This window comes from Molothrus ater, chromosome 5 (assembly GCF_012460135.2).
Source record: "Molothrus ater isolate BHLD 08-10-18 breed brown headed cowbird chromosome 5, BPBGC_Mater_1.1, whole genome shotgun sequence".
Taxonomy (NCBI): domain Eukaryota; kingdom Metazoa; phylum Chordata; class Aves; order Passeriformes; family Icteridae; genus Molothrus; species Molothrus ater.
Window position 1 is genome coordinate 20,304,464 of NC_050482.2, and position 22,676 is coordinate 20,327,139.

Below are 22,676 nucleotides of genomic sequence, written 5' to 3' on the forward strand. Positions count from 1 at the left end.
AAGAAATGCATTTAGAAAAGCAGCACTTATCTTTGAGAAAACATCAAATCCTTTTTAAGACACTCAAAATTTTGTCACTTCTTACTTAACCTGGTCCACAACCCCCCCATATTCCATTTCTATAGTGAATCCATCTCTTGAGTTTTCAGTCATCTTAATACAGTTTAGCTCAAAGCCACCCTAAAACATGTAGTTGTATATTTTCCACAAACTTTAACACAGATTCTAAAACGAATAATTATATTATTCATATTACCAGTCCATGTAATGCACATGGGTTTTCTGCTGAAAAAAGTTTGTAAAATGAGCTGGTATTCTTTTTAGTGTAGCAATCGTTCCGGTTTTTTTCCATCTTTTCATTGATCTGCCGCAAGGAAAACACACACATGGCAGATTTTAGAGAGCCATCATCTTTGTTTACTTTGCTGAAGAGTGCAAGAAGAACTTTGTCATCTGAGGGAGTATCTGCAGGTTGTCCCTGCTGAGCCATGCTCTCAGCCAGTTCTTTCCCAGGGGTAGTGACGTAAGCAGAATGACAGTGGTCATAGGCACCATCATCATCATCTTTGCAACCCAAGTCCATTTCAAAGTAGGAATAATAATGGGCATCGTCCTTGCACAGACGTGCAATCAGTGTGCGGTTGTTGACAGGTTGTTTCTCTTGCTGATTAAAAATAAAATAAACATAATTTTTATCCTCAAAAACTGCCACAAATTGTTGTGTGCTCGATGAATGATAAGCTGACTTAACAGCTGCTGAGTCTGTATACATTTCAAAAATGTCTTTCCCATCCCTGGCATAAAGCTGCCGAGTGCTGATTATGATGCCATTGTCATTTGGTCCATTCCCTTTCCCAACAAACAGCACCCGGTCGTTATTCAAGGAAGTGATCAGTCCCACAGTTGATACATTCTCATCGTTGCTTGCTACAAAGGACTTTTCTCCACTGCTGTCTACGTAGTACTTCTCATCGCTAATGTTTTGTAGATCTCTGATGGCACAGATTCCCTTAAAAAGGCTTCCACATACCACAGTTGTATTATCCACCTTGTTCAGCAACAGCAATTTGTTGTAATTGTCAGTCAGTACAGCCTCTTTACATTGATTTTCATCAATGGGAGGTGTGCATTTTTTGTTGTCCTTTCTTGGACCTGTTTCTACAGATCTGATTACTTCCAGGTTTTCTGTAAGCTGGTACAGGGCATTTACCACTCCCAAATAGATTATGCCAGTGTCATTATCCACTGTTAGATGATTTAGCTCTGTAGCACTCTGAAAAAATTTCAGTTCCTCATTTCTGGATAAGGTGATGCAAAAACAGCTCAAGATGGTCAGTGGCCAGATCCATAAAGCCATTTCTATGTAGTACCTAAAAAGGGAAAAAAATAATAACATGAAAAATATAGAAAAATACAATTTACACAAAACTGAGAAATACGGAAGTTTTTCATTACTTAAATTCACTTATCCTTGTGCATGTGTAGACAGCATGAAGATTATGGAAAGCCTCAAATCCTGTTAATTGCCTAGCAATTTAATCTGTTGGGGAAGGATTTAACAAGGTCATATGTCTAAATGATGATCATATAACCAATTAGATTGATTATATGATTGTGCTAAAGCACAATGAGAACAGCCAATTTGAAACAACATGGAGTGACAAAATGTGGTAGTGCTTGTCCTGACAGCATCATACTGTGTCAATTATTTACTGCGGAAGTTTTAAAAATAATTTGGAGAATCCCAGTTTCAGGTAGCTCCTCCTTAAGAGGTGTGGGGGGGAATTTACTTAAAAGTGTTGGAAACATTTTGTATTGTGGGGTTTCCCCAGAAAGGAAAAAACCTTCCCCTCCAAGCAAGCCTGGATCTAGGTGCTTTTTGAGAAGGCATTACACTAATCCTTCATCAATGTAAAGCCAGAAGATGGTAGATCCCTTAACATGCAACATTGCCTTTTACTGTTGGTATGCATTAAGCTCCAACACTTTCGTTCACTAGAGCACTGCAACTTAATAGTTTCAAATCTGTTTTAAGAACATAATGTAAAAATTTTTTGGGATTATGATTCTGTTACCTTTTTTTTAAAAAAACCCTTTCAGAATTGTTAGTTCCCGAGCAGATCACCTCGCTGTTGGAATTAGAAAAAACCTTCTGAAACTTGTAAGAAGGGTTCTAGTTCTAATCTGAAGAGTTAAATGAGGAGTCTCATCTGACTTCCTGAAGCCTGAACATTTTGTTAATGTTTTCTCAAAGTGTTTAGTTCTGAGAGCAGAAAATAAAAGGTGGCATGCTTGGACACATTGATGTTAGGGGGAAAAGATGAATACTGTTTGGAGGAAGGTCAAATATAATCCACCATATTTTCATTTGCAAAGTCAGCCATGGGATTCTTTAATCTGATGAGGAAAGAACCTAAAAATTTAAAGGGAATTTCAAGTTAAATCTGAAAATATCTGGAGTCTAAATAGAAAGGAAATTATTAAAAACACAGAAAAGCCAAGAGAACCATTTAACAAAGCAATCTAACAGGCAACAGTCTCATAGGATGAAGAAAAGAACATGAAATGCCAAAATCAGAAACTGAAAAAATAAAACTTTAAAAAATAACAATAAAGGAACCATCCTCCTTTGTCACTTAGTCTGTTTTGGCAAGAGCAATAGAGTCCAGTGGGATATGAAAGAGAATGGCTGAATCATCACTTATACTGGATAACTAAGACTAAATGTTAACAACCTGGATGTAAAAGTTTGAACAGGGAAGGAAGGACTTTTGTTGTGAGCATAAGTCATCTGTGAGCTTCCCAAACCACCACAGCACTGCCAGCAATGCATAAAGACAATGCCTGTCCTCTGGCATTTGAGTGTGTGTTTAGCTCCTCTATGGAGAAAATGCATGTGCAATGGTGAGAACAACTGCCCTAAAATCAGAGTGAACTAAACTCTGAATCCCCAAAAGCCTACTATGTGTAACTCAGGATAAATAAACCACTAACTTCAAGCTTGTTTTGCTGAAGCTCCTATCATGTACCAAACTGGGTAGCTAGCTATAAAATGATGCCAAAGACAGGAGAGTACATCACCAGCAGCACAAGCTGGACTTTCTAATGATAGATTGAGTTCCTATGACAGTGACCAAGAAAATGCTAAGACTTATAACCTGTTCTCCAGACACACAGACTTTAGCACATGCTTTGCAATGTAATGAAGTGTTGGATCTCTTTACAACAACAGTTGACCTGCTCTAAGGAACCCAGAGTTCTTCTGAATTCTTCTCTTTTCTTACTGCTTCCAAGGACTTCAATTTTCCAACTTTGATCCTATCTTACTTCTCCATTGTTAAATGATATGTGATAATGCTTGTCATCTAGTTTCAAATATTATCCCTTACAGTTGTCTGCAATGGAATAAAAAACCGTCTTGACATGCTACTGCAGTGCTTTTTCACATCAGTTTTATCACTCTATTACCTGTTGTACAAGGATCAAATGCAGAATTGAGATTAATTTGTTCCTGCTTTTCTCACAAGGTAATTATTTTTAGATTATTATATTCTCTGCTCTCAGTCAAAGAAACCCCCATAAATAGCTGTACTTACAAAAAGTACCTTAAATGAATGGAAAATAATTCATTGTACCTTAATTTCAGTACTCAGTTCCCCTCCACGTTCCTGTATTTCAGAGGATTGAAAAAACACATTTTGTCCATTGGTGGCACCCAGGACACAAAGGCTGCATTTGCAATGCTCCTGCCTTTGTCCCAGGAGAATGAAGAGTCTTGCTGGTCCGTGCCAGAACCAGAACTTAATAAAAAGTACATTTTGTATGTCTAAACCAGTCTCTTAGAGGAGTAATTAATCCTCTGTATAAAAATGGGTAATGCTTCCTCCCTACTATTTTCTGCCTTGTTTACTTATAATATTTTTGACTTAAATTATTCAGAACTACAATGCACTCTCCATTAATAATGCCTATCGTTGTTTGTTTATTTGTTTGTTTTTGTTATTTACTCCCTGCCATTCCTGTCTCATGCCAACCCCCATCAGATTAGCTCAGATCTCTATGCAAGGTAACAGTTCAGTTCATCATTCTCTATACTTATTAGTTTCATTTTCTATACTCTCTCCAAAGCAAATAGTAAGCAAAAATTAAATACACTATGAAGAGATTCAGAATTAAACTCTCCTTCACTTATCAAATAGAAGGCTTAAGAAAATTAAAAAAGCAAATAGAATGAAATGAGATGAACTACAACCACAGGCCACTTTCACCTATTTTTAACTTAATTGGGAAGAAGCAGCTGGAAGAATCCTTCTATGACCAGCTGGTGTGATAAGAATGCCAGAGCTGCTATTAACACAGGTGCTGTACTGAATTAGATGCCCTGGGAATGTATCAAGAAGCAGTCTCCTGCTGTGAAAAACTTCCATTCTAAATGAACAAGTTGCAGAAACACAAGAGAAGAGGTGGAAGAAGCACAGGCTGGAGCACGGAATCCATGATGCTCTGCACAGGAAATGTATTTCCAATGGTTTAATCACACACTGTATTTACACACAGGCCTGGGTGGCTTACTCTAAGTCATGCCCTGGTTCTGAGAGCTGCCATACACCCCTCCATCCTCAATTTGCACTTAGTTTTAGGCCCTTAGCAGATTCAGCATAAAAGAAAACCAGCAGAGCATTTGCCTACATAATTTTTTTCTCTCTCAAAGTTTTGTCTCCATCCAGCCTCTTGTCCCCTCTACTGCTTCCTACAAGAAATATGAAATTCTAGAATTTATGTGCAGGAAACACAGGGCACCCAGGAGAACACTTCATACAGGGGAACTGCCATAAAGTGACACCGTGTTGGTAATCACACAACTACCAGAGCTCTGCCTCACAGACATCAATTTAAAGCAAGTACCCATAACTTTGTATCTTTCTACTCATGCAAGACCAATAACCTTAAATAACACCCACTTCTTCAAAAGGCGTGCAGAAAAAGGAGCATCTGTAATCCACAAGCACAAAAATTTGAAGTGAGCTTCAAATTGACTTCACATTATTATAAACAACCCTAAGAACTAGCACTAGCACCATGCTGACGTGGACTTGGCAGGTGTTCTCCTTCAGTGTAAAATCATCTGCTGTGCCTGAACACAGGAACCTTCAACTTTCCAGCCATTCCCTATCACCTTAGCCTTTGATATATCTTTAGCTTTATGCTAATTAGTTTCTTACATTTGCTTCAGCTGAAGTGAAAGAATACCAAATTTTGTCTGAAACTGGAATAACTGAGAACTAAAACAAGTTTTTTTCCCAAAAAACAACAGAAAAGAAAATCTTCACTGAAGGAATAATCTCACCATGTTAGCCTCTGTGGTTTATTTGCAGAGTATTTCTTCATTAATCACATATATACTTAATCAAGTCCTGCTATGTCCTCTCATCTAGACAAAATTTTTTTACTTGAAATTCTGGTCAAGAGACAAGCACTTTTGCCTGATATACTGATATACTTTAATGGCAAGAGATGCAGAAAACTGTGGTTCTCCCAGCAAACTTTCCCTTAATCAGAGGGAGTCCAAAAGATGTACAAGAGACTTAAATTGGAAAAAAAATGATAAAAAGACTCAAAAATTTTGACATAAAAAAGGTAATATCCAAAGAATGCACTCCAACAGCATGGTTGTTTGGGGAAAGATGAATGCGGATTCTCTTCTCTCTCATTTTGAGTAAATTTTTAGCTTTTATTAAGTGTGCCAAAGGTTGAAAAGAATTCAGCTTTCAGTTTTGAGCTCAAAAGAAGTCGAAAGAGAAATTGTAAAATGTATGAGAAGCAAGGGATGAGCAAATTTTCAGTCTGGATTTCAAAGCTTCTACTTCTGCAAGAGCTATAGGTAAAAGTAAACTCTTCCTCAGTTACAACTTTTACTAATATTTCCTAAAACAAATGAGCAATGGAGCTCACTGGTTCAGAGAATGAATCACCTGAAACAACACTGCAGGATTCAAACCCATTTCACAAGAGCATGGCAACATCCAAGAAAGGTTTTGAGCACAGAGGATCAACTCTGTTGGTATACTGTGCCACACATCCAAAATTGGTAGAACCAGTGAGAACAGTGATGACTGTGATGGTGTCCATCCCTGCAGCTGTGACAGTTTGCTGTTAGCAGATGGGACCTGCGGGTCAGAAAACTGTGGGAGGTCATGCTGTAGAGAATGAGAAACCAATATCCACTTCATTAGATGTTGTGATAGCCTGTACTGCTCAAAAGGAGCAATTTCCCTTCCCTTTCACTTCTCAAAACACAATTTTCTAAGATGTATAGACCATCTTCATATAGAATAAAAAATCCCATCAGGCCAAACTGCCTGTAAACTGGTAACATATGGACAAATACTTTAATACTATTTCTATTCCTGGTGTAGAAGACAAAAGTTTTGCTTGTTTTCATGAGACAATTTTTTAAGTGTTTTCTTTTTTTTTTTTTTCTTTTTTGAGTAATTCTCAATAAGATAAGATTTTTTTTAATATGTGCAATAGTTATATTGACATGGTTCTGTTACAATGACTAGTTGAAAATTATGGATTTGCCAAGGAAATAATGAATGTTACACCCTCAGTCCCTGTGCATTCTGTTGCTGTTTCCTGCAGTCCCAGGGAAAACAAATGGAAGACACATGGAAACTCAAATTCAGGTTACTGAAAACCTGGGTTTCTTATATCAAGAATAAGCTGTGGTGCCCACTAAATCACTCTGTCACTCCATTCCTTGGCTAAACAGGCTGAGAAAAATATGATGAAAGGAGCAGGGGTTGAGATAAGGACAGGGAGATATCACTCATCAATTACTGTGACAGGTAAAACAGCTGCAACTTAGGGAAATTATTTTAATTTGTTGCCAATTAAAATCAGGGAAGGATAATGAGAACTGAAACCAAACTTTAAAAAACCTTTTCCCCACACCCTCCCTTTTTCCTGGGCTCAATTTTACTCCCAAGCTCTCTACTCTCTCACTGCAAGCAGTGCAGAGAGGTGGGGAATGGGAGCTGCAGCCAGTTCATCACATCTCTGCCACTCCCTCCTTGTCACACTCTTCCCCTGCTCCAGCATGTCTTCTGTCCCACATGAGACAGTCCTTCATGGCCTTTTCCAAAGTGATTCCTACCCATGGGTTGAAGTTCTCCATGAACTTTTCCAGAGTGGATCCCTTCCACAAGGTGCAGTCCTTCAGGAACAGACTGCTCCAGTGCAGGTCCCGCACAGGGTGACAAGTCCTGCCAGCAAACCTGCTGCAGTGTGGCTCCTCTATCCACAGGCCACTGGTCCTGCCAGGAGCCTGCTCCAGTATCAGCTTCCCACAGGGTCCCATTCTTCTTTGGTTTGGGCTCTTCCAGGGGCTGCAGGTGGATCTCTGCTGCCTCATGGATCCCCATGGCCTGCAGGGGCACGGCTGCCTCCCCATGGGCTGCACCAGGGGCTGCAGGGAAATCCCAGCTCTGGTGCCTGGAGCACCTCCTCCCTCCCCATCTTCCTCCACTGACCTTGGTGTCTAAAGAGTTGTTTGTCTCACATTTTTTTACTACTCTCTCCTTGCTTCTGTTGCACAGCAGTTTTTTCCCCTTAAACCCTTAAACCTGTTACCCCTGAGCAGCTTGGCCCTGACCAGTCCAGGTCTGTTTGGAACTGGCTGGCATTGGCTCTCTTGGACATGGATGGGGGAAGCTTCCGGCAGCTTCTCACAGAAAACACCTTTGTAGTCCCCATTACCAAATCCTTGCTATGCAAACCCAATATACCTAAACCATGGTTTCATCTGTCAAGAATGAGTTGTACTTTGGTCCAAAGGGGAGTGAATCTATGTCCTGTACCTACATCATCAGCAGAGGCCAGCAGTGTCTGGGAGAGGAGGGAATGCACTGCAGGCTTCCCCTGGGAAACAGGCATGAGCAAGAAGATGTTTCCATCACTCTGGAAACTCTCAACTTTCCAAAGATCTGAGGTATCAGCAGCAAAAAGATCTAGATAACTCACTGCCTGAGATAACCCATTAACCCAATGGGTTAGGACATTGTGGCATCCTACAGCTGGGAACTCGAGGGCAAAGGATGTATTTGAAAGGATAAGGAAATGTTGTATGAGCAAGATGATCCAAAGGGAATTTTAAGGACCTTTTTTTTTTTTTTAATTTTGCTTACATCCTTATCCACCTTCACACAAGTTTAAAAAAATGAGTTTTGGGAACATGAACCACCAATTATTTACCAAAGATCTGCATTCATCCCTCCATCTTTCTCACAGGCTTCAGAGGGGTAGGAAGGGGATTAAACAGGGTATCTCATCCAGCTCTAGTATCCCTGGCAAGTACAGTAAAACACTATTGCTGCATACCACCAAGCCAAACAGAAATGTTTTATTGTCCCACCTTAGAAAAGGTTTCTCCAGGTACTGTAATTGTATTAACAGCTGAGGAACACAACTGCCTTTTACAGTAGGTTCTATATCCATCAGCATCCCAGCACACCTATGACAAGGACTCTCATGACCTTTGTGCAAAATTGGCAGGATTGTGTTAAAAGTTTAAGAGAGGCAAACAGCTAGAAAATTCAGAATTCATATTAATAATTATGTTATTAGCTTCAAGCTAAATTAATAACACTATTAGTAGCTGGAAGGAAAACCTTTCATCCATGTACACCTGAACTTTAAAGTATTTAATATTCTGATCCAGATCCAAATTCAGAGCAAGAGGGAGCCATGTGAGCCTTAATTTTTCAACTAGGAGTCACTCAAAAGATCACTAACAACAGGTAATGAGACTCAGAAAATGCATACTTAAAAATTTTTGCTATTGCACTCCAGAACTTCCAATAATGTCCTGTTTCTGCAACATCAGCAGGTAAACAAAAGAGAAGAGTAGCACTTGGCAGATCTATATGCACTCTTCGAAGCAGAGACTCGAATGAATTCCCTGGTTCATTTCAGTCAGACCTGGCAATGTTTTGATTTTAAAATATTTTACACCATAGATTCTGCCATAGTCCAAGAACAGGTTTTTTGGCTGGTATTCAAAATCAAAATAATTTTTTTTTAATGAAAATACTTTCAAGATTTTATGGTGCCAAGCAGCTTAAAAAAAAAGTAAATAAAAACAGCTGCTGTGGAGAGACCTCATTTGACAGCATTCACTACCAGCAATTACAGATTATAAACCACTCTGAGACAAGGTTAGCTTGTGCCAGAAAGGTCTCTTCAAATCCTATTTTTTATTATGAAGACAAGTGTTCATATTATCATCCCAGTTCAGAGGTTGCACATTCACATTCCAGCTCCACTAATGCAGGCAGGAGCACACACAGAGAAGAGAAATGCTGCAGAAGCAGACCTGCTTTCATGCCTTCCTGGACCACACCTCCCATTCAGTTTGGGCCTTTACATTCATCCCTCCATCTTTTCTGCATTCTCTCAGTAGCAATGAAGCACTCATTTCAATGAGGCCTCACTTTCTCAAGTGTTACAAAGATGTAGTTGATCAGTAAGAAAAGCAGCTGAGTGACGTGTTTCATAGCAAGCAGCTGACTTGTCAGGAATCTGAACCCACAGAATCTCCTCTTTGACCTGCTTTGTGATTTTGTTGAAGCCATGAGATCTCCTAATGAACAAAACTTATGATTTTATTTTTACCTACAATCTCATTGAGCACTAATCCCAATGACACCCTATGGACTAACAGCCAGCTGAATCAGCCTGCAGCCAGCACAGGGCCACAGACCACTCCAGGCACCCCAAAGCCACTTACACTTTTACCCTACCTGATCCTGCAAATGGCCAAACCTGATTTGGCTGCAGGGGTAAACACCTGCTGCAGCTGCCTGAGCTTCAAGGGGGGATGAGTTCCTGTAGCAATCACTATACAAGGCAGCCACAGAAGCCCAGCAGAAAGCAGGGATACCTCATGCACACTCACCAGCTCCACGTAAGCCATAGGTTATTTTATCCCTTCTGCAACCCAGGAAAAAAATAGTCTTTTCTTTTAGCTGGTGAACGTGCAGAAAATGAGAGTCTGGAGCATGGGAGGGAAAGCTCAGGGAGTTAGGATAGTGCTGATTTGCAGGCTTTCCTTGCACCAAAAGGGTATTACAGCACAAGGAAAAAAAATGCATTTATACTGATAGTAAAAGGAGACTCTGTGTCACCAGCTCCATGCTACAACAACGAACTGCTTGTTTTCAGTGCTATAAGGTCATCTTCAAGGACTGGTTTTGGACTTCCCCTGGAAGAAGCCAGAAAGGAGGCGGATTTTCTTCCAGCGTGGGGGAATCTGAGCACGACCATGTGGAAACAAACACAAAGTATTCTGGCTCCTTCCTTGTCAGAACCAGTTCTTCTGTGTAATTAGCCTTGTAATTAACCATTTATCACACGCACAAAGAAATACTCAAGTCAAAAGGACACTTCCAGCATGCATGAATTCAAACAGGGAGTTCACAGGCACTCAGCCTCGCTGTCCCCCTCAAAGCAGAAGCCCCAAACCATGCTCTGATGCCCAGGGCAGCTGCAGCCTTTGCAGCAGCCTCAGCCCCTGTGTCAGCAGCCTGAACCTGCATGTACCCCTTGCTGACTCGAGCACAGCCAGAGGAGAGCTGCAAAGAGCCAGCATTTCCTCACTAAGATACGACTATACAGAACAGCACACAGACATTTAAAGCTATGCAGAATTTTGGCATGAGGCAGAGCCAACATTTTTGTCTTCCTGTTATATTACAGTGTCATAGGGCTTAATAGAAGCATCATGTATAAACTGCAAAGATAATGCCATATGAAATTGATCCTATAAATCAGTGGGGTAAATAAATTTTAACCCATAAATTGATGAGATGCAAACATGGTGAGTAATGCAAAAAAATCCTTTCCTTCCAATTCTACCTCTCACTTGGTAGTGTGTCTGCTGAGTGGTTCCCTGTCTCATCACCATGCTGTCTTCCTACTCTTCTGCTTCTCTTTATTTTGTTTCTGTATTTGGGTTTAACAGATCCCTGCATTCTTAATTTTCATGTATTTATCTGTCTGTGCCAGTGATTCATCCAGGACTACTGAGACATGGGACAAAAGCTCTATGAAAATGGGAAGCTATTGACCACACTCAATAGAGTACTACAATATACATTATACTCAGGCAGCTGATAATGCAAGCCACAAAGAGAGGGGGTAGATGGTGAAAACTCTTGAAATGGAAAGTTTATTGATTGTCAGGAGCTAAGAAACACATAGAGGAGGAATAGAGATTTTTCCTGGCTTCTGCTACTGGAGATAAATCACAGGTGTTTATCTGGCTTGTCTTGCTTGAAATCTTTTAAACTTTCATTTGGACCATTTGTATCCTCACATTGGTGTTGCTGATTTTGATCACTCTGAGATTAAAGTGAGTTTTATTCTCTCTATCCTTCAAATTAATGTTCATGACAGCTTTTAAAAAGCCCTTTTATTTTTCTTGCGCTACACATCTTTTCTCATCTTCTTACAGCTCCTCCTCCCACCACCTTATTTTCTTTTTTCTTAGGCACAGCCTCCAAGTTTTCCTCTCTTACAGTTGCTGCTACAACAGCCTGAATACTCATGTGTAAAGTCTCAGATTACAAAGTAGGAGGTAGAAGAAAAAAATAGGGGGGGGGGGAATAAAGGAACAGGAACCTCAAGTGATTTTCAGATCTCAATGGGGATCTCAGACATACTCACTGCCTTATTGACTTCCCATCTCTTTTCAAACCTCACCTGGAAACACCTCTTTTGTTTCTTGACTGCTTTTTTCTTCTGTTTCCTACTGCTCTCTCAGAAGCAAGAATAATGCAGTGAGACATGCTTAACTTGGTGGCACCTGCTGATACCCTCCATACTCAGAGCTCACTCCAGCTTGGGGAGTGGGAGGAATGAATGTGCAGAAGAGATGGTGCTGGTGAACTGGAGTCCTGCCTCAGGGAGCAATGAAGATGAGCTGATGCAGATGGAGCCACCCAGCAGAAACAACAAACTGTGGGGGGCTGCTTGTGCTCACAGACAGATAACTCCTGCAGCTGAGAATGGAGCTGGGACAAGATGGGGAGACATACGACAGCAGGGCAGAAACAGCTTGGAGAAGCAGAGCCATAGCAAGAAAGGGCACATGGTAAATATTTGGTAAGGCTTTTAAGGGGATATGAGTAGAATAGAATCCACAAGAAAGGTGCCTGCAGGAAATTGAACATGCTAAAATAAGCATCATACACAGTCTAAAGGGTTAAGGACAAACATGGAGCAGGCTGCATGTTCCAAGTCACATTTGATTGCACTCACTCATTTACCTATTGTGGCTTTTGGCTGCCACAAGTGAAAAAAGATAATTGCAGCATTTTCACTTGTGTTTAGCTTTTCCTGGTGTTTTGTTATTGTTATTATTTTGTTTTGTTTTCATAAACACACAAGGCTCATCTGAATGAATGAATGGAGTGGTCCTGGCTCTAACAGCACAGTGCTGACTTGTGCTGATCCAACCTGTCTGGACAGACACTCTGTGCATTCTATGTACTTCCATTGTATTTCCCTCCAAACTTATATAGCTAGTTAACCAGTAATATGCATGAAGGTGACAGCAGCACCCACCTGTGTCTATGTACTTAAGGCATGCCAGCAAAAGAGTTGTAAAATCCCCTTTTATGGATGCATAACACAGTCATAAAATGTGTTTGCCTTGTTTCAGAAGTGTCCAACACAAGAACACTTATTTCAAAAAGGAGCATGATACAGTGCATGATTAAAATGTATTGCTGCCCATTTTACACCAGTCTCTGCCTAACCCCTCCAAAACAGAGGTCCTTCCTTTAAAATTACAAGTCATCAGTCATGCTGAACACAAGACTGCAATCTCCACAGAACAGCTCTCACACACGTGTGACAGACACAAATAAAAGCAGTCAATTGTCACAGGTGGGCTCTGAACCCACTCCAGTTGAACTTGCCAGCTGGGCCAGGACTTGTCATGGCCTGCATTGGGCACTCTAGGAGGATGTAGGTGATGTACAAACTTATTGAGAATCATAGAATGGTTTGAGATGGAATACCCTTTCAAAGATCATCTAGTCCAACTTCCCTGCTCTGAGCAGGGACACCTTGCAATAGACCAGGCTGCTCAAAACCCCTTCCAATCTGGCCTTGAATACTTCCATGGATGGGACATCCACAACCTCTCTGGGTAACCTATTCCTATTTCTCACCAGCCTCATCATGAAGAATTTAATTCTTATGTCTAATCTAAATCTATCCTCTTTCAATTTAAAACCATTGTCCTTATCCTGTCACTAGAGGTCCTGGTAAAAAGCCACTCCATTTTTCCTATGAGTCCCCATTAAGCACTGAACAGGCCTCCCCACTCCTACAGAGTGCAATTTTTGCTTGGAAATGCTGCTGCCCAGTAAGTGCACATACATGTATGATCCTTTCCACCCCAAAAATATCATAGATCTAAGTCTCACAATTTGTCTATATAATTACTGGTCCCAGATTTACAATCTTCTCTTGTTTCCTCAATGGCTTTTGAGAACCAAAATTCATGTTTCTAAAGAGGATGCAATTTGAGAGGTTGCAATCAGAGGATGCAATTTGAGATGCATGGAAGTAAATAGTAACAGACAAGCAGACTGGCCCTTCCACTCCTACTATTAACAACCCACTGGTTGGAGGATTTATTTATCTGCTTGCTGTTTGCATGATCAAACCATTCTCAAACAGTACTTTAACCTAAAACAACTGCAAGATTCAGAAATGTATCTTTAAAAAGAAAAAGGAAAGGAAAAAGCCCTCTTGTTTCTGCTGTGCATAGAGCATCTGGTTTCAGTTTTCTAACACTCAGAGCTGACTCTTCCTAAGAACTGCTAACTCTAAACCCTTGGCCTTTGACTGAGGAGCTGGGCTAACCATGCTCAAACAAAGGAGCAGCAATTTCCAAACTCCTGGCAGCACAGTGCATCCTTAACCCATTGCTTAAATAGATGCTGCCAAGGCATCCCTGTGAAAAAAAAACATTACAAAAGATGCAAACCCACCAGTAAAGCCATTCAACCTCTTGCTACTTTCTTAGCAGAGGAGCTGCAGGACAAGTTGGGCACAGCATCTGCTTCACCCAAAGTCCTGCCTATGGTGATCCCATTTCCAGATCCCGTTGTGTTTTGATGTTTGAATAAATGCAAAAGTATGCCTTGTGAAACAGCCAATGCTAACAAGTGGAAAAGAGGTCTCAACCAAAACTGCTGCTGCAGAGCTCAGTGGAATTCTCATTGAAAGAAGATGAGTTTCTTCCATGTGTTTGTACTAGGATGGAGAGGTCACTGCAAGGCTGCTCAGCAGCTGGTGGGAGTATTTTTCTTCTCACTGCTAAGTGCATTTGTATACATGAGTTAGCAGAGCCAATAAGGGCCAGCTACACTATATGAGGGAAATAGAGAGCAGTGTAAATCCTCCTCCTTGCATGACCAGTTTCATCCCACAAGACTAATTATCAGGCAACCTCCAAAGAATTCTGTTGGGCAGCTTTCATCATGCATCTTCTGAGCTCTTAGGCTAAATGTTTCTTTTACAGCACCCAGTGATGTGGTTAAAAGATCTAAGCCAAGTATATTTTATGATTCCTTTGTACATTAGGTACTTTGGTATATGTATTTCAAATTTGAATTTACAGTAGTGCTCCATGTATTTAGAAATTTTGTACAGTAGATAAACTCTAAATTCAAACACAGCCTACACTTTCTCTTGGAGAATATATATCTAGGAAAGTCTTCAACACCATCACCATATAGAAACACTCTCAACTGTTTAAAAGCAAATAAGATGAAAATTTATAGGGGTATATTAAGACAAAGTTTATTGTGCTGACATGTAAGGATAATAGGAAATATGCCTGAGAGCATGATGTCATTGAAAACATAACCTGCATTCCTGCCCAAACAACTGAAAGACAGTCAGAATTCCAGTATTTCATACATATGTTCTAAAACAACTATTTGGTGAGTCTTATTTCCAAGGAACCAGAATGCATAGCTCAGTTGTTCCAGGAGCACTTCCAAATTATGCATGGTGCGTCAGGAAAGAACAAACTATTATTGCAATAGCTGAAAACTGCAAATTTTTGTTCAGGCTGCATATTTTACAAGAGAAGTCCATTTATAGACTCAAGTAAAAAGGAACAATTTCATGGGCTAGTTTATCCTGTAAAATATTCTCCCTAATCCTTGTAAAAATATACTTCATGCTAATCCTTCTGCCTGAAAGCATTTTTGCAGACAACTTAGAACATTTCTATCACATTTTGTTAGCTTTAAGCTGATCTAATTTACCTGGTTTTCATCAGGTTTATTAGGGTCTGCCTGGATATCAGATTTTTATAGTTGATCTGGTCTTATATAAAATGCTCAAACTGGTATATTTTAATTTCCCAAGTGGATATCTGTCTTCATTTGTGTCTTGTAAAGTGCTAAGTACCTTCCTGGCCCTTAATTAATTAGGAGCAATGACCTATGTATCAGGTAGCAATAGCATCCAATTAATGGAAATGTACAATGTAAAGCATTATCAGTCCCATCCCCGCAGGCAGAGGGGCATTTGCCCGTTTGTGCTGCGTGCCCTGGACAGGCTGTACCGGGGATCTGGAGCCACCACAGAGTGCTAGCACAAGATTAATTCCCCTCAGCCCAGGCTTCTCAATGTGAATTTCTAAAGACACTGGGAAGCTAATACTCTGTGCATTTCTGACTGCCATTGGGAGCATTGTATCCCCAAGCTTTAAACATGCCTGCCATCGAGCTCATGGCTGTAGGGCAACCGTGGAGGCTCCCTGAAGGTGAGGTTCTGTGAGGCTAGAACATGTGCCCATGCTGGGCACAGGAAAACTTTGAAGCACTGGAAACTTCCCTGTTGTATACTTTGCCCTTCCAAAACAAATCTGGAAACCAGTCTGAGAGGACAGAACTCCCTTTTCAACAGTTTTTGCTGCACATTTTACAGAGCCTGTGGAGTCACACCAGCAGAAGCTTCACTCCAAGGCACAAATTACTTGTACATGCTTCTGTGTGCTTTGCAGATGATTTTTTAATACAATCTACCATCAAATAATTATGCAACATATGCCACAGGAAACAACAGAAGTTGCACATGAGCATCTGAACACAGATTTCTCACTAGCTTTCTGCAGTACTTGAATGATGACATAAAGAAAAGCCAGTAGGAAACTCAACCCCTACTATTCTCCATTTGTTTGATGGGCAGGCATGAACTGTAACTGGCAGAGAGATTAAGATATTAGTTATAAAGTACTGAAATATAGGGATATCTGAGACTGAGAGGATAATTCTTTGAGTATCTCTGAAATAAGTGTTTGTTTGCTTTGAAAAGTCAAGTAACAGCAACTCACCAAGAGCTAGAGCAAGGAGGCTACTGCACCATGAAACTAAGCTACAGTCTACTGGAGTACCATGATTTTATTCCTTTGCAAAGGATGTGAGACACATGGGTGCAAAATACTACATAAAATGAGAACTCATCTCATGGCAAGATCCAAAAAACCAAAACAAGCACTCAGAGAGCTCCAGTACATTGCTAAAATCAGCTGCAGTATTACACTTTCCCTAAAGTTTTGGGCATATATCTTCAGGCAGAAAAATCACAAGCATTTCAGACAGAAATGTGCTTTTCCACTTAGCTTTCAAACTGGAGTGTCTATAAAGGGCAACCACTCCCCTTTGGCTGGTCCCTGCTTACAGCAAGCAGGAGAAGGTCTGAAGTTCACCACCACCTCCAGTTCTCCTGTCTTACAGGGAGAGTCCACTGGAGGTGGTGGTGCACTGCAGAACCTAAGCGGACTCTGCCTCTCGTTCTGGTCTCCATCACCACAAAGGTTTACAACAGCAGCCTCTTGGCTTCAGGTCTAACCATGCAAGGCCATTATAAAGGGCATGCAAGAGCACTTCCTCCATGCTTTTAGAAAGAACTATGGCTGTGCAGTAGGGAAAATTAGACTACACTGCTCAGCATATGGCCAGCCATCCTACCTTTCCTGCTAACTTGACGTTTGAAAGCACCCTCTGTCAACAAAATGACAAGAAATTCTTTTATAGTTTCACCCACTGATTTTATGAAAGCACTGATCTACCACCTCAAGGAAAAAAAAAAAAAACCTAACATTTTTTGCCTCAATGTTCACAGATTTGCACTGCTTTTCTTGTGGTGTGATGTGTAGTAGTCTGTAAAAGTATAATTAGATGAGCATGCTTGCCGAAGTTTCAACTTTACCTATACTTGACTCATCTGTTTTTTAAACAAGATTTTGAAATAAGGCACTTAAATACTTTAAAGCCAATACTTAACATTTAGATTTGTTTAGACTGAATATAAATATTTATTTAGACACAGTTAAGCTGAAATTAAGTGAGTATTCAGCTAAATTGATATAACCATTCAGTAACATTAAACCAACTTGGGAATTCAGACAAGCCTTTGAAAAGTAAAAGCATTAAAAGTGCACAAAGATTTGCAGAAAAGCATGAAATGAGAACATGGTAAATGTAAGCAATTTACTTTTTCGCTCTCTAGAGAAACTGTCCCAACCTCTGGGACAGCCCACAGCCCAGTACAATCACCCAGAAGACAGAGCTATAGGGAAATTGTCTACAGATTTGAATGGGGATAAGAATTGCCTGTGTTGGGTGCATCTGGTACTTTGAAATAATTGACCTCTGATGCTAAAGATAGTAACACTGGTGGGATTCAAATACTCCAGACATTTATGAAGTACCTCTCACTTTCTGGCAAAAACTTTAAACTGTCCCTACTTGCACTGTACAGTGCCTTCAGCAAGAGAGGCATGGTTTAATAATAAAGGACTGTAAGTATTTAAATTGAGGAGGCTGTAATTCAAAGAGCAAAGGAAGGTCACTGTGCTCATCCTCACTACCGTGTACAGTGTGCTCACTGCCAAAGGAAGAGCTAGGGGAGGGGCACAGATCCCTACCTCCACACACTTAAGAAAAAAAACCTCAGCAAGCCAGCTACACCACTGGTTCAGAGACCACTGCTCCATCTGAATACAACTGGAAAAAACAGATCAGTCTCCATTAGGTGGTTAAACAAACAGATGTTTGTTTAACCCCCTCAGAAATAGCTGCTCAGCAAGACTGGTGTTTGCTTTTTTGACAAAGTTCCTGAACTTGTAATGTCTTTCTCATTTCCTTCCCGTCTAGGACCACTGACAAAGCAGTCTATCACACTTTGTGCTACTGATTTCACTGTACCAGGCACCAGAAACACAGAGGTCTCAATCCAACATCTGCAGCCCTGGTCCCTTCTGCACAGCAAGGACAGCTCACAGAGTTTGAGGAAATGCACCAGGCATTTTACAAATGACACAAATGTAACATTTTATTAAGGTTTGTATTAGTGTGAGAGGAAAAGAACTCTTGAAAGAGCCAACCACCTTTGTCTAGATGAATCAATGATCCTTTAACCCTCCATCACTGCATCCCTATGGGATGGCCATGAACCTGTTGTAGATGCATGTGAAGAGACTTCATTTCTAGTACAAGTCAGGACTCTCTTATACCTTGTGGAGTCCTATATCAATATTAATATAAAATTCCCACAGGGATCTAGGTAGCCTGACAGGGATCAGCCCTTTTATTAATAATGCTTTATTTCAACTAACTGGAACTGCTATTTGATTTATGAAGTCCTTTGCAAGCTTCAGAGTGATTTGCACAAAATCCCTATGATCTGTGCTGAATGAATTGGGTGACATAATACCTATTGTCCTAGCATCACCAACCCTATCCAACACATCTTTTGACATATGACCTTATCCAATTAAATAAACAGAGCAATTTAGATAGGCAGAAGGCAATTATTAGTGTTGGATGCTGGCCAGCTAACTGAAAGAGGAGTACCATTTGTTGAAAAAAGCTTTATGTCGTTTAGCAAATTTAATGACTGGAAGCTTTTAAGAATAGTTTTGGACTGTACTACATCCAGCTATGAAAGAACCAAATGTATGGAGCTCCCTTCATACCACAGCAGGTGACATTTGTGAGGTCTTGTGCAAGGCTGCTTCTTTCAAAAGGATGCCTGGAAATAAACAGCTTTCTAACCTGCTCCCTTCTATCCCTAATTGCCTATATCTTAGCTGGACCCTATTTATTTGAACAACACATAGGTAAATAAGGAATCAGGACTGTGCTACTTTCACAACTTCTTTTTCATACTGGGGAATTGTCAAATACCATTTCTTATGGAAGGATTTCAGATGTTTTTCACTCTCCCTAAGTTATTTGTCAGGGTTTCTGTTTTTTAATGGAAGACAGTGTAAGAAGAAAGAGGACAGTGAATAACAGCATGATAACATAGAAATAAGTCACTTCTTAATTGGGACTTGACCATTACTTGCAAAATGTGTAGTAAAGCCTTGATAACAGAGCCCAGTGAACAGCAGAGGGAAGAAAGGGTCTTAGCTCTTCTGTGCAATGCTGGATACATTTCTTTTTGTGTACATTAACTAACTTTTTTTCTGTATAAGCACGAGATCTATCACATGGTCATTTCTCACTGAGGTTTTCAAGTAGGCCTGTGCCAGTGCTTCCCTGTCCCAGCCACCCAAAGGACTTCACTGCAAAAAAAAACCCTGACCTCTTCCAGAGGGAACAGGATGCAGCAAGAATGAATGAAATGTTTGTAAGGCCCCCATCCTATCTGAGCACCCTTTCAAATTCCAGCCACCAGTTGACCTACACTGAGCTTTTTGTTCCTGGCATGTCTGAAAGGGTCTGAGTATTAGTTTAGCCTATTCTGCTAAGTCATTCTTCAAAAGCCTTTTTAAGCTTGCCTAATTGCATTGAAACTTTCATACTAAACCTGCCAGTGCTAAAAATCTCTTCTAATGCTTTTTATTTTGGACAGGATGCCAGCTTTATGAAATCACTGAATGGTCTGGGTTGGAAGGGAGCTTCAAAGACCACCTAGTCCATTCCTCCTGCCATGGGTAGAGACATGATCCAATAGATCATGCTGCTCAAAGCCTCATTCAACATGCTCTAGAACTCTTCCAGAGATGGAGGATCTGCAGCTCCACTGGGCAACCTGTTTCAGTCTCACCACTCCCAGAAAAAGATTTCTTTTTCATATACCCAATCTAAACTTACCTTCTTTCACTTTAAAACTGTTTCTCCTTATCTTGTCACCACAGGCCATCATAAAATGTCTTTCTCTGTCTTTCTTATGACTCCTCTTTATCTATTGGAAGGCTGCTATAAAATGGCCCTGAAGCCTTCTTTCCTTCAGGCTGTACAGTCCCAACTTTATCAGCCTGTCTTTCCATTTCTGTGGCCTTTCTCTGGACCTGTTCTAATGAGTCCATGTCTTTCTGTACTGTAAACCTCAGAGCTGGACACAGAACTCCAGGTAAGCTGCATTTTGAATGCTGTTTCCTTGTTTCCAATAACCTCCCTGACCCAGAGCGCAGATGCTCAACCTCTCTTTCCCACCCTTGGCTATCCAAAAAACCACTCACTGACCCTATGCTTTCATTGCTTCCAAGGGCAAGCCCCTTCTAATGACCTTCTTCCTCGTACATCGAGCACAAATATCTAAGATTTTCATTTTTGTACCCCATGCTGGGGGAAAAAAAATAGGAAAAGAAAAGCTGGAAGCTGTTGCAGCCTTGGCTTCAGCTCTGTGCTGAAGGGTGCTGGCCTTCGCTCTGTCCCTGGGCTAGGCACCTTCAGAAAACCACTATTTTTATCTTGTGATAAGACCCAAGGGCCCAAGTGGGATCCAGAACACAGACACAGCCCAAGGTCAATATGTAGGCAAACCCAGCTTGCTCATGACTGACTAGCAAATGCCATGTCCCTTGTCCCTCTTGAAACACCCCTCAGCACAAGCCTTCCCCAAACACACACTCCATTTACACGCCATTTAATAACACCCCAGTATAAATGAACAGCTATTACAAGAAAATATCCAGTTCTACTCCTGAAATGATTTTGGTAAAGTTCTTTTTCCCCCACTCAGCAATGATCTGGACTAATTAAAGAGAAGCTAGCTTCCTGTTCAAAGGAATGGCCCTCCCACCTCCACTGGCACACCTCGATGCTAATGGTATTTAAGCCATGCAAGCACCATTAAGATTTGAGATTCCACACAATTAAACATTGATACAAGAGGAAAACTATCCTTTTAGCAGATTACTAACAGCACACTGGCTTCTGTTGTCCACATGGGATCTTGAAAATTGACTGTCTGCATGGAGCTCAACATTTTATACTACTGCAGAAATGGAGCAGAATTAGGAAACAATTATTGGTAAGTATGAAACTGTGGCACCTTAAGAGCCCCATGTGTAAGACCAATCTAAGGAGAAAGAAGTTTTTAAAACTACCAGCTTTCATTTTTCCTTTTTTTTTTTTACTTGTTTGCACAGCTGGAAATTAATTCCCTGCTGTTTCATATTTCCTCTACTGATTAAAAGTGTTGCCTACTGCATCATTCTCTTCAAGGCCTGGATTTTCTAGGTTAAAGAAACATTAGAAACAACAGAGCTGAGCTGGTGAAATAGGGTTGAATTGAAGAATTTTTATACAATATGAGCAGTAAAATGTATTTTTCTCAATAACACTTTATGCATGGCAGAAATTGCTTTTCCACATCAAAGTCAAGACATATTCAAATAATTACTTAGTGCAAGAACCTCAAGGATAAGACATTTACATTTTTAGGAACAAACAGACTTGCAACAGGCAGTTCTGGGTATTAATCTTGGTTAGCACCAAAACATGCTTTTCTGGGAAAGGCTCTGCAGACCTTTTTGACCTCCTTTCTCTGCCCTCAGGAACTGACAGAATCACGGATTGCACATGTTGAGAGAGCTATACAAATCAGCACAGGAAAGGAATCAGAAGCCTCTCTAAGCTAAACACCTCACTTTCTCATCTATGAGAAACTTGAAAGTATCCACAGTCTCACCATAGTTCTAAGAATTGTGTTAGACATGAAATGAGCCCGCTGGTTTTCTACTGGCTTTTGTTCTGCCTTGTAGAGGTAAGCAGTAAATAACTGTGCCATTAACTTGTGCAAAAATATATGCGATCTAATTTTAGTGAGAAGGGCAAAGGAAGATAAGTACACCAGGTTCAATTAATGCTGATGCTAGAAGTTGTAGTAGGAAGTCAGCATTTCTTAAAACTTTGTTCATACTGAGATTCCGTGAGCTCCCAGTTGTTTTATCCTGTTTACACTAAATATTCTGGCAGAGTGGTGACCCACATAACTCCACATTTTCCTCTTAGAGTTACAGTTAAAGACAGGATGCAGGTACAAGATTCTTTTACTTACAGCATGCCTGTCAACTGCATTTGGTGTTCAGGGTTTGCTTATAACCACATCATCCCCAATAAGTGCTTTTTTAAAACACTAAGTTTAAAAAAGTTTTATCTTGATGAAATCTTGGGAATGTGACTCTTCCAAAATGCACAAATATGCTTTTCAGTCCTGTTTTTTAAATATTGCATTTAAATAGACAAACAGGAAATTAAAATAACCCTTGAACTATTTCTTTAGTCAGTCTTAAAGACTGCTGGACTCTGTCACCATTTACAGGAATGTTTCAACACCTCTTGATCTGC

General features: G+C 40.4%; 1 protein-coding gene across 4 annotated transcripts in view; it reads right to left on the reverse strand.

Moving 5' to 3' along the window:
• PLXNB2 (plexin B2) overlaps window positions 1-22,676 on the reverse strand; it is a 251,670-nt gene that overhangs the window by 78,809 nt on the left and 150,185 nt on the right. For all 4 annotated transcript variants that reach the window (XM_036400705.2, XM_036400707.2, XM_036400706.2 and 1 more), the window contains one exon: window positions 257-1,370. In XM_036400705.2, the coding sequence (XP_036256598.1) occupies window positions 257-1,370 (1,114 nt within the window). The remainder of the gene's footprint in view (window positions 1-256; window positions 1,371-22,676) is intronic.